We start from the raw sequence: 12,817 nt of genomic DNA, 5'->3' as shown, positions 1-12,817 counted from the left end.
ACTTATATTCAGGTGGTTTTGAAATACACATGTGCATTTATTTTTCAGATTATCTTGACTAATTGTAAGAAACTACGTGTGTTTAAATACTGAAATGCTAATAACAACCAAAAACATTTTGGTTTGCTCTTTAGCAGAAAGAAAGAAATATGTGAAGCAAAACTTATAATTACTGTCCATGAGGAAATCCCAATTTTTGCCTAAAAGAAAATACATTCCAAAGAAGAAAGGAGTGATGGCTAAGATAGCTGGATATTTAAATTGGAATTTAGAAACAGAAATGGAACAACTCACTCATTTACATTGTGAAGAAGTATGTCTACTGCTCGGTATGCCCAAAAACCAAAGTATAAATCCACATAAAAACTTGTGCAGGAATGTTCATAGTAGCATGACTCATGGTAGTTAGAAAGCACAAGCAACCCAATGTCCATGAACCAGTGAACGGACAAACAAACTGTGCTGCATCCACATAATGGAATTATTATTGAGGCACAAAAATGAATGAAGCACTGACACATACTCCAACGTGGCTGAACCTTGAAAACAGTACACTGAGTGAAAGAATCCAGACACAAGAGGACAGATATTGTCCAAGTCCATATGTGTGGAATGTCCAGAATAGGCACGTGCCTAGAGACAGAAAGCAGACTGGCGGCTGCTGGAGGTTGGAGGAAAGGGGTAGCTCGGAGTGACTCCTAATGGGTCCGGGTTTCTTTGGGGCAGGGAGGCCGGCAGCCCAGGCCGAGGAGGCGGCGGCAGCGGCCAGTCTAGGAGATGCAAGTGTGAGGTCGAATTAGCAGGCCCAGCAGTTGGCAAACATGGAGGAAAAGGAGGGAGGCCACGTGGTCTCCTCTACTCTGGGGGCCAGGGGGACGATGATGAGGTCCTGGAAGACAGCCGAGTGGAGGTGCATGGTGGGCAGTTGGACAGTGACCCAGCACGGGGGGGTGAAGCCTGACACGGGTCAGACAGGCATGGTGTGTAGGGTGAACAGGGGACCTCAGACAGAGCCCCCGGAGCACCAGCCGTTATGAGATGAGCAGAGAACTAGGGACCAGGACAAGGGGGAAGAAAGTGGGAAGGGGAGGGGTCAGAAGCTCCCCCATAGGACGGGGTAGGTGAGCACTGAAGCTGGACTGGGTTCAGTGGAGACAAGGGTGGTGCTGGTGTGTCAGCCAGAGCTCATTCAGTGAGGCTGGGGGCTGAGGCCACCTTGCAGTGATGAGTGGGAGAGCAGAAGAAAGAATTAGAGATTGAGATACGGCGACTTTGGGGGAAAGTATCTGGACAGCTTACGTCCACGTAGGCGGCCTGTATTTGCTCGTGCCCTGTAGTTTTAACCTTGTTTAGAAAGGAAGAAGGAAGTGAAGATTGGCCTTTTTTTTTTTTTTTTTAATAAGTTGGGCTAATGATTTCATTCTTTTTACTTTAATTTTTAAATTTATTATTATTATTTTTTTGGCTGCACCGCACGGCTTGTGGGATCTTAGTTCCCTGACCAGGGATGGAACCCGGGTCCCGGCAGTGAAAGCACTGAGTCCTAACCACTGGACTGTCAGGGAAGTCCCTGGTCTTTTCTTTTTTTTTAAAAAAAAAAAAAAACAAAGCGAGTACGTACTTAATTGAAATTAAACAGGAATATAAGTTAAAAAGAAAGACTCATCTCCGGCCCACTTTCGCATCCATAGTGGATAATCTGCGTTAGCAGTTTGGTGGGTGTCCGTCTATATTTTAAATAAGAAATACAAGTTTGGGCTTCCCTGGTGGCGCAGTGGTTGAGGGTCCGCCTGCCGATGCAGTGGACACGGGTTCGTGCCCCGGTCCGGGAAGATCCCACATGCCACGGAGCGGCTGGGCCCGTGAGCCGTGGCCGCTGAGCCTGCGCGTCCGGAGCCTGTGCTCCGCAACGGGAGAGGCCACAACAGTGAGAGGCCCGCGTACCGCAAAAAAAAGAAAAAAAGAAATACAAGTTTGTGTTTGCTTTTAACCAAATTGAGATCGCGTTGCAATACTGCTCTGCACCATGTTTTGTTAGGTTCAGAGTATACAATCTCGATTGCGTAATTGCCAAATGCTAAGTATGAGCATAAATTTTGTCAGTATCTATTCTTAGAAACGAGAAAAAATAAATCAGATATATTGGGACTTTTGAACTGCTTATGCATTTTGCTCTGTTGCTTGCAATAATCAGTAATTGAAAATCCAGTGCTATTGCATTCACGGCTTTAAATATGTCTAGTGAGCTCATGACTCAGATTTTGCAAAGGTGTAAAGTTTGTCTTTTTTCCTTCTAAGTGTCCCTCTGTCCTTCTTCTCCCATCATTAGGTCGCAGAATAAATAGTTATACATAACCTTTCCAAGCATATTTTAATCAACGCATTAGAGTTTCAAATATGATTTGCTGATTCATTTTAATGTATAAACTTCTAATTTTCCTTCAGTTCAAAATTTGACATGCTTTTAAACCTAAGACTGTGGCAATATCAACAGCTTCTGTCAGAAGATAAACTAAGTCGGTTCTGCAAGTCAGGTTTTTAGGTGTTCATTTTAGTTTGCTAAAAATTAGACCCCATTTCCATTCTTTATTATACTGCGTGCCCCTACAGTAAGAGGACATATACTTTTTGCCTCCAGCGAAGCTTTAGTCTTGTTTCAGCAGGTTAGCAAAAATAATGAAACGTAATTTAAAAATAAAACAGAGCTATTGGTGGAGATTATAGAGAATAGAAGATGTAGAACCGTAACACGGATGGTCAGGTAAAGAACACGGGAAGGGTGTCGGGACCACTTGAGGGGAGGAAGTGGCCAGACCCTGCTGCTTCCCACTCCCCTTGGTGTCCGGGAAGAGAGAATGGTCATCGCTTCTAGAACCAAATGTTGCATCTGATCCATAGGACTTACTTTTTTTTTTTTTTTAATAAATTGATTTATTTTTATTTACTTATTTTTGGCTGTGTTGAGTCTTGGTTGCTGCACGCGGGCTTTCTCTAGTTGCGGCGAACGGGGGCTACTCTTCATTGCAGTGCGCGGGCTTCTCATTGCGGTGGCTTCTCTTGTTGTGGAGCACGGGCTTTAGGCGTGTGGGCTCAGTAGGTGTGGCTTGCGGGCTCGAGAATGCAGGCTCAGTAGTTGTGGCGCATGGGCTCAGTAGTTATGGCTCGAGGGCTCTAGAGCACAGACTCAGTAGGTGGCACGTGGGCTTAGTTACTCTGCGGCATGTGGGATCTTCCTGGAGCAGGGCTTGAACCCGTGTCCATTGGCAGGCGGATTCTTAACCACTGCGCCACCAGGAAAGTCTCTTGATCATGGACGTTGATCAGTCACGTCTGGTTCATGTAACCTGATCCTATTATCTAGATCCAGAAATGATAAGTATCGGCACTTTCACGCATTATGTGAAATCAAGTTCTTAAATTGATTTTAGTGGTTGAATGTTATTTTCCCTCGTCTCAGTCCTAGAAAATGTCAAATGGAAATACAAATCTGTATTGTGCAGACTTATATTTTAAACTGAAAATACTCCAGTGATTGTTGTATCTGTTCAGTTTCAAAGAATACTTCAAACTTTAGTTACAGTAAATAGAATGTCACTTTTAACTGGCTTACAGTACTTTTTAAACGGACATTTTTTTCTAAAGAGAAAAAAAATTAGATGCTGACAATTAGGTTCCTATCATGGTGATAGACTAGATCGTTTATTGCACATATTTGGGATTTATTCAGGCTCTGCAATTTTTCTCTGCAATGATAATACAAACACAGTGCACATATGAACATGCTTTTGGAATCTTAAACTTTGGAATTTCCTGTCTAATGTTTATCTAAACTCCTAAGTTTAAATTTGCTTTGATACGTTTTCGGTTGAATTCTTTTGAGCAAAGAGAAAGGTTTTTCTTTAAGGAGTAAAAATAATTGTGAAGTTCTGTAAATTTGTTTTCTACCATATTCAAAGCAGTATATCGTAGAACGGTTTTAGCTGTTGAATTTATTGTAAGAAACACTTACATTTAGCCAAAATGATGGGAATTAAATATTCTCTTAATAGGTGAATGAAGACAGTTTGGAGCTATTAGGAAAAGCTTGAGGAAACTTTGTATGTAAAAGATACAGGCTTGCTTCTGGTGATGAAAGAGCTAAAGGAAAAGTGACTGTGGAAAAAGGCTTGCGTGTGGAAGTGGGGCTAGATGGTGTCCCTTCTAGCTCCAAGGGGGGCGAATGTGTGAATCGCTAGTTGCGCGTAGCCGGCATGTACAGGCATCTTCAAGCTCCTCCCGCCCCCGCCAGCCCACAAACCTGCAGTGTGCACTTGTTATGCTTTGACTCCATATTTCACTTAAAGGCAGTGAAATGTATTCATGATAGATGGTAGAACTTTGGAAAATAAAACACCGAAATTCAACCCTCCTGGGGCCTACAGGCTGCGACCCTACCACCTTGTTGTGGTCCTTCTCCCTTCCCACGTCTCCCTTGTCTTCTTTACCCACGGAAATTCCGTGGTCCATTATCATCACACATACACACACACACACACACACACACACCCTACCTCAGCACGCGCACACACACACCCTACCTCAGCACACACACACACACACACACACACACACACACACACCCCCTACCTCAGCACACACACACATACACACACACACCACACCCTACCTCACCGTACTCGGAAACCCGCTCCCGTTAAGTCCGTTCCTTGTCCATGGGTGTCGCTGACAGCCTACAGTGGACCCGAATGCCCACGGTCGTGGTACTGGTGTCTGACCCCCTCTCTGCTCAGTGGCTACTTGGTGCCCGCCCCTCCTCCCCTCCCCAGTGCACCACGTGCACCCTTCCACTCAATGCAAAGGCATCTGTTTTCTCAGAGAGATTGGAAGAAATTAGAAGAGGACTTCCAGAAATTCCCACCACACATCTCCCTGTGTGTCTGGATCTGTGCCTACGTATTCGACTGCCTTTCCCCTGACTGTGGGTGAACTGGGCACCCCCGGGAAAGGCACCCTCTGCACGGACCCAGCTGACTGACCTGCTCTCGGCTGCTCGGGTAGTGGCCATTGGCTCCCACCTCTCCTCTGGACTCTGGCCGTCCGCGTGCGAGCCCCCGTCCCCCGCTGCGGCAGGGCTCTCGACCCTGTGTCTCCTTCAGCCACTGCCCTAGTTCTCTTCTCCTCTTAACTCAAAGTCCCTCGGAAGAATGAGAGTGTGCCTACCGCCGTCCTCCTCCCGTCCTCTGTTGCCCTCTGTCCGCCCAGGCTTTCGGCCCTGCCAGGGCTCCCGACCTGCTATGGTCATGGCCACCGCTGGCCTCCATTTCAGCAGACCCGCCCACCAGGGGCCAGTCAGATGACTCCCAGCAGCTGTTGACCCTGGTGACCATTGCTTCTGGAGCACTGGACTCCGAGGTGCTCCCCTTCCCTCCTGGCCCCCCGCGGCTGCCCTTGCTGACGCCTCTCATTTCCAAGCTGTCCAGCGTTGGCTTCTCACAGGGCTCAGGCCTCATCTTTTATCGCCCACACTCAGTGCCATGAGATCACTCTCCCACCTCGGCCAGCATCCCCGAGAAGTCCAGACCGGGAGGTGCAGCTCCACTTGAATGCCTTAGAACCTCTCCAATTAAGCTTGTCTGAAACTGGACTTTTAGGCCTCCCTTCAAAGCCTGCTCTTCCCGTAGACATTCCCTTCTCAGAGAATGGGGCCTCCATCCTTCCCTCGCTCCTGCCAGAATCCTTGGAATCGTCCTGGACCCTTACTTCTCTCAGATTTGTTGGACCTGTCGGCAAATCCTGCTGGCTCTACTCTCGAGCGCGCCCTGCCCCCCCCACCCCCCGCGGTGTGCTCACTCGCCTGGCCTCTCCTGCACTTCCCCAACGCCAGGCTGCCTCCCCACTTCTGGCCTCACCCTCTTACAGGCCCTTCTGAGCACAGCGTCCAGAGGACCCTTTGAAAGCTGATGACGGCCACAGCAGGGGGCACAGGGGATCCTTGCATTTCGCCCTGAGAATTCTTCTATGTTCTGCGTCTCTCTAGTCTTGGTCTCGGGTCAGACCCTCACTTCTCCCCGGGGTTCTTGCTGTGGCCTCAGCTGTCTTCTCACTCTTAACCTCCTCCAGCCCAGCTTCGGCCCTGCTCCCAGGGACTTTTGCTTACCCAGCAAACCCATTTTGAGCAGCACATCCTTTGTGTCAGGCACTGCCTGGAACTTTGAACAGCTTGGCCCCTTCCCTGTTCAGGGCCCCCAAAGTCTGTAAATAAGACAGCTCCCAGAGCCTTCAGGATGAAGCACAGACTCCTTACGGGGTCCGCGGGACCTTAGTCTAGCCTCTGCCCACCTCCAGCCTCACCTTACTCCTGCCTGCGGATGCCCTTCTCCAACTTCAGTGCTGCACTTTCGTGACGAGGCTCTTGCCAGCTGGACAGCTGGGTCCTGCTTGCCATTCAGTGCAGGGGCCATCCCGGCAGCAAACCTCCCATCAGAGGTGGCTTCTGCTCTGCTCCCACGGTGGCCTGGGTGACTCTCATGCAGAGCACGGGGGTCGTTGCTCGCTTGCCTGTCTGTGCTGTCGGAGCGCCCGGGGAGCGGCCAGGCTCACCTCCTGGCGCTCAGCCAGACCAGGTGTGCAGCCGTTTCTCGGATGCATTGTGACTTCCAGTTAGGACGGCAGCATAAACTCATGCTTTGACATGTGTCTTCTCCAGACCCAGCAGCGGAAAGGTAAATTTAAACAGAGAAACATAAACCAGAAAATATGGCCAGGCCCCCAAAAGAGGAAGATACCCTTAAGGATAGAAGCGGGACACCCAGTGTGGGGAGCCTGAGCTGGCTTGACGCCCTGGCCTGCGGTGCTCCAGGCCCTGAGCCGGTGGAGGCACAGGAGACGTGGCTCCCGTGGGTTACGGTGATAGGATCCAAAGCGTTGAGGCGAATTAGAACTAGATTCAGACTCACTTTCTGAAGCTGGGGTTGGCCTCAGTGTATAGCGGCCAACTGCCCTCTGTACATTGGGGCTTTATAGGAAGTTGTGGGCCCGGGGAGGGTAGAAAGCAATACCTGGAAGGCATGGCCCTGTCTGGTGGTTGGTTCTCTAAGAGGATCTGCACTGTCTGTAATGGAAGCAGGCAGCAGGGGCCCTCGGTCACCATGGAAATGTAGTTCTGGCCTGAGGCCTTGGGAGGCCCAGAGGGGCAACCACAGGACCTAGGCTGGGTGGGGGGAGGTCGGCACCAACAACATCACCTCCTACTCGAGGGGAGCTGGAACCCAGGTCCCACGACACGAAGATCTCACACTGAGAGACCCTCCCAGAGCCCGCTCCTTACGCAGCCGTGCCTTTACTCCGTGTGAGATTCGCGGATGGGGCCTGGCAAAACCGCCAGAGAAGTGTGCTTCAGATGCTTCAGACCTGAGCTAACATCCATGAAGAGCAACTAGAAATCACAGGACAAGAAGAGACAAAAATGAAACAAGAGCGGGAGGGCCTGGCCGAGAAACAACTTGAAATCCAGCCAGTGAGAAACACGTTAGGACGATGAACTGTGGACTGGGCATAATCAAAGACATTTAGTGACAGGCATTTTCTTCATGAAACTGTGACTCAGACTGCAGTGCAGAGGGGGACAGTGTGATCAAAGAAAAATCCAGGGCCCTGAATTCAGACGACCTTAGAGCCAGCCCTGCCTTTGACCCTCCCGAGTAGTAACTGCCTCTCAGCCTAGGCTAGTCTGAGTCAGGCTTTCTCTCACCTGTAGCGGGAAGAGTGCTTCTCATACAGGATCTTAGTAATTAGATGGAAACCTCTCCCTGATGTTAGACATTAGATGACCCGACAGTCAGCTAGTTATTTACCAGAGGAATCAGGTAGTCAGTGTAATTAACACGGGCACATCTGAAAGAAATCTCAGACACTCAGGAAGGGAAACGAGCTTGCTGCGAGGACAGGGAGAGCAGACGTTGTCCACGTGGCTGCCCCGCCCTTCCTGCCTCCCAGCCATAAAGCCCAGTGCTGATGCTGCCGGCCAGGTCTCTGAAGATGTATCTTCAGAATCTGGGTCAGGTTTGAAGACACATTGGATTATTTCTCTCCAGCGTTACTGGGATGTCTTCGTGTTTGCAGGTCTGCGCTGAAGTACTGAAGTAAAGAGTCGTTCACATCCTGTAGCTGATTGATGCTCTCTGGAGAGCATCGTGTATATGTGCGCGCGCGCGCACCTGTGTAAATTGTGGTGCAATATATACAACATAAATTTACCATTTTCACCAGTTTATTGACTGTCTGGATGACTTCAGTGGGCTCAGGCTAACAGACTGGCCTTGGGGTACCATTAGCCTTTTTCCCGGGGGACACTCCAAAGCCTGTTGCCTTCTAGACCTTTTTTCTTTACTCTCCCCAGTGGTTCTAGGTCACATGCCTGTGAGTCATTTTAAAATATCTTTATCCACTTCGGTATTAGGATTTATGTTCAGGAGAATATCTCGGACTTCCCCGGGTCTTGAGAAGGCAGGCTTGGATTCCCTTCCCCGCCGTGTGCGTGCCAGGGTCGGGGGTGGAGGGGTGAAAGTCGGTCGGAGTTATGGTGTCCTGTGTGGTCTTGGGCTGCTCGGTGGACCCCTCATTCTCTGGAGGGTCAGAGAGGTCCCGCTTATCCCAGGGCGGGAGTTGTCTTTGTGTGAAGCCTGGAGAGGCTTGACGGGAATTGGTCTTTAGAGACACTCTCTCGCTCTCTTTTGTATTTATACTTATATCTATTTACTTATTTAACTGTTTTCTAGGAGTTTGCAGCACTTACTAAAGAACTAAATGTATGCAGGGAACAGCTCCTCGAAAGAGAAGAAGAAATTGCTGAACTGAAAGCGGAAAGGAACAACACCAGGGTCAGTAGGGGATTCTCTGTGTTAACGTTTGCCTCGGGGTCACGACTGGGCTCCGTGTTGCTGTCTTTAAACTCAAAAGATGACCCACTCTGTGTGTTTTTACACACATTTTCGACATTTTCCCACTGAGTGGACTGGAGTTGATCAGTTCAGGGTTCTCATACCTTGCTTGAAATTTATCATGAGAGTTAATGCGATTTTAATATATTCGAGGGGGAATTTCTCTAACTTTATTTATTTATTATTTTTTGGCCACGCCGCACGGCAAGCGGGGGCGGGTCTTAGTTCCCTGAACAGGGATCGAACCCACGCTCCCTGCAGTGGAAGCGCTGAGTCGTAACCCCTGGACGGCCAGGGAAGTTCTCTCTGACTTTAGACAGAACCAGAGGGATTCAGACCTGTCTTCGCACGGTTTTGGCTTTAGTGTGAGATTGAAAGGAGTTATTTGCCCCAGATTCAAATATGAGATTGAAAGTGCTCTGTAAACCGTGCTCACCTTGGCCTTGCCCTGCAGCTGCTGCTGGAACATCTGGAGTGTCTGGTCTCGCGGCACGAGCGGTCCCTCAGGATGACGGTGGTGAAGCGGCAGGCGCAGTCCCCGGCAGGCGTGTCCAGCGAGGTGGAAGTGCTTAAAGCGCTGAAGTCGTTATTCGAGCACCACAAAGCCCTGGATGAGAAGGTACCGCCGCCACACGGCAGTTCCGGGTTTGTACACGTGCTGCGTCATTTGGCGGACAACGCAGGTGTTTGTGCAACTTTAGTTGACTTTTGAGCTTCTTGAATTCTTGTAAACACAGTTTTTCTGTAAGAAGCCAGAGTTCTATATGGTTAAAAAGTATTAGTTGGCATAAATGTCTCAAGATTTATTATATCCTGTGTATCAACTGGCTATTAGGAATTGGGTAATAGAATTTATTAAGGGTGAAATTTTAAAGCTATTAGCTTTCTTGACGTTAAGATCAACGAAAGACATTAAAGGTATTCTATTATGTTATATTACACTAATAGTCTACTAGGATAGCTATGCAATAAGAATTGAATTAACATATATACACATATACACACACACACACTAACTGAATCCCTTTTGTTTTCAGGTGAGAGAACGGTTACGAGTAGCACTTGAAAGGTGTAGTTTGTTAGAAGAAGAATTAGGTGCCACACATAAAGAGGTAAGCTTGATAAATCGTCATACAGTTTCAACTGAGGGTTCCTAATTCTTAATCCCTTCATTTTAAAAAAGTATGAAGACTGTAGAAGTAGATATCAGATGTTATTTATCTTCCTGATTGAGGACCAGCCCATCTGGATCATTTTAACGATTAGTAAACTAGACTTTTATTTCAGAGTTGCAGAATCTCTTAAGTACCCATGTCTCCAGTAGAAGGTAAATTCTGACTTTAATGACCTGGTTATATTCAGGATGGATAACATCACCATGTGTTTTCTTTTCAGTTGTGTTTTTCCAAATGGAGTTTTGCTGCCTTATTTCTTTACTCTCATTCAATTGTTTGCTTTTAGCTAATGATTCTTAAAGAACAGAATAACCAGAAAAAGACACTAACGGACGGGGTGCTTGACATAAACCATGAGCAAGAGAACACGCCGAGCGCGAACGGAAAGGCAAGTCCCTGGTCCCCTCTGTCTGGTTCTCGTCCCACCCGTCCAGTCTGTGCACGCGTGTTGGGAACCTGTCGCCAACGCGCCACTTCGGCCCGAGTGGCCGTGAGAGTCGTGTGAACCCACAGCGTGCAGAAGGCAGCTTTGACCTTACCGACTTCCCAGAAGTGCTTTATTTCCTCCCTCAGCAAACAAGGCTGTTTAAGGGTCCTTTCCCCCCATTAGAGATCTTCTGATGGTTCTCTGAGCCACGAGGAAGACCTGGCCAAAGTGATTGAGCTCCAGGAAGTCATAGACAAGCAGTCAAGGGAGCAGAGCCAGATGAAGGAGCGCCTGGCCGCCCTGTCCAGTCACGTGACAGAGCTGGAGGAAGATCTGGACACGGCCAGGAAAGACCTCATCAAATCTGAGGAAGTGAACACAAAGTTGCAACGGGATGTCCGTGAAGTGAGTGACAGTCGCCATGTCAGTGTTGTCATGGGGTTGAACGTGTGGACTGTTGTGGTTTGATTGTCACCTATTCTCCCAGTTTCTTCAACCTTGGGGTGACTGTATGAGTAAGAGCAAAACAGAACAGAGCCCTGAGGCTTTGACTGGCGGCTTCCCCGTTTCTGTGTCAAGGTCTTTAAAGGTAGGGGAGGCCTGGTGCAGCCAGTCCGTCGGCAGCGGAACGGACATGAAGCCGGCCCTTCCTGCTGTGCCCTGGGTGTGGACCCCTCATTCCTATAAGTCCTAGGCTGTCGAATGTATTCCTGATTATGCTCAGATTTCCTTTTGATACACTTCGAGCGAGTGTGGTGGCCTCTGCGGTGGTAGTTCTCTCGGAGAGACGTGAGCATGGGCTGTGGGCTCTGCCAGGGCGGCACTGTCGGCTGTGTTTCTAGTTTTCTGATGTTCCGCTCCCTGAGGGGAATGTACGATATTGATGTTGGTGGTCAGACAGAGTGGCATTTGTTCACACTTGGGTCATCAGGCTCATGCTGTAAAAATACGTAGAAATGTGTGCATCTCTGGCAGACGTTTCTGCATGTATCGTGATTTATGAGAAACTAGCCCGCTGTCACTGAAAACAAATGAGCGCTGGGTGCCTTCCCTGGCACCTCCTCCTGTTAGCGTAACCTCTCCTTTGTAAACAGGCAGCTCCTACCCCCTCCCCCCCACCTTGTGAGACCACCGCCGAGAGAACCCCTTTCACGTGTATGTAGAACAGGTGTACATCCTGTTCAGTAGCTTGGTGTGAGTAATTTTATGTAAGAATTCAAAACAAATATTTGCATGTATCTATATAACCTGCCTACATTATTCTTTGGCAACAGGAGGAGGCGAGGTGGCAGAGTTTAATATGCAGAGAATTTTGAAAAAAAAACTTTAAGACTTGCCACTTTTAATATTAAGACTTTGCTAATATTGGTTACTTAGTGAACAGGGAGGGACCTGAAGCGGATTTTTAGCTGGGGACAGGAATTGCAGTAGCAGAAAGTTCAGGTCCTAGTTTCAGCGTTTGATACTGTGTAATATAATTTTGCTTTAGAAGAATTAGGCTTTAGAAGGCTGCTTCCAGTTGTATTAAACTTCTTTTGTTTGTTTTCAATTTTATTTATTTTTGGCTGCATTGGGTCTTCGTTGCTGCACGCGGGCTTTCTCTAGTTGCGGCAAGCGGGGGCTACTCCTGTTGCGGTGCGTGGGCTTCTCATTGCAGTGGCTTCTCTTGTTGCGGAGCACGGCTCTAGGCGCGCGGGCTTCAGTAGTTGTGGTTCGCAGGCTCCATAGTTGTGGAGCGCAGGCTCAGTAGCTGTGGCACCGTGGCTCACAGGCTCTAGAGCGCAGGCTCCGTAGTTGTGGAGCACGGGCTCAGTAGTTGTGGCTCGCAGGCTCTAGAGCGCAGGCTCGGTAGTTGTGGCGCATGGGCTTAGTTGCTCCACGGCACGTGGGATCTTCCCGGACCAGGGATCAAACCCACGTCCCCTGCACTGGCAGGCATATTCCTAACCGCTAGGCCACGAGGGAAGTCCCCAGTTGTATTAAACTTTGAGTCCTGTTTCCATTTGTTAATATTATTACTTTAATTCTGCGCTAATTGGATGAGATTTCATCCAACTTTTACCCAGGGAAATGAGACACATATCTCACTGTTGTATCTCCACCTGTATCGTGAGGCAAACAGAGGTCCTGTCTTCATGGCAGATACCTTCCCCCTCCTGGAATTCTTGCAATAACAGGATATTTTATTATACTTTTTCTCTTTTTTTTGGTAATATTATGTAGAAAAGGATAAACTTGGTAAACTGAGTGGCCAGACATAGCATGAAGACAGATGA

At 48.4% G+C, this 12,817-nt stretch overlaps 1 protein-coding gene across 8 annotated transcripts in view; it reads left to right on the top strand.

Annotated features, from left to right (window-relative positions):
• PPFIA1 (PPFI scaffold protein A1) overlaps nucleotides 1-12,817 on the top strand; it is an 88,321-nt gene that overhangs the window by 27,680 nt on the left and 47,824 nt on the right. For 7 of the 8 annotated variants that reach the window (XM_089914355.1, XM_089914357.1, XM_089914351.1 and 4 more), the window contains 5 exons: nucleotides 8,778-8,879; nucleotides 9,394-9,558; nucleotides 9,977-10,051; nucleotides 10,401-10,502; nucleotides 10,725-10,946. In XM_089914355.1, the coding sequence (XP_089770481.1) occupies nucleotides 8,778-8,879; nucleotides 9,394-9,558; nucleotides 9,977-10,051; nucleotides 10,401-10,502; nucleotides 10,725-10,946 (666 nt within the window). Of the gene's footprint in view, nucleotides 1-8,777; nucleotides 8,880-9,393; nucleotides 9,623-9,976; nucleotides 10,052-10,400; nucleotides 10,503-10,724; nucleotides 10,947-12,817 lie in introns of those variants that run through there. The other variant, XM_089914356.1, reaches the window with a different exon arrangement.

Source organism: Delphinapterus leucas, chromosome 7, assembly GCF_059928025.1.
Source record: "Delphinapterus leucas isolate spDelLeu-1000000601 "Yukka" chromosome 7, BTC_Dleu_Yukka2, whole genome shotgun sequence".
NCBI lineage: Eukaryota > Metazoa > Chordata > Mammalia > Artiodactyla > Monodontidae > Delphinapterus > Delphinapterus leucas.
This window is presented reverse-complemented; position numbering and strand designations above follow the sequence as displayed.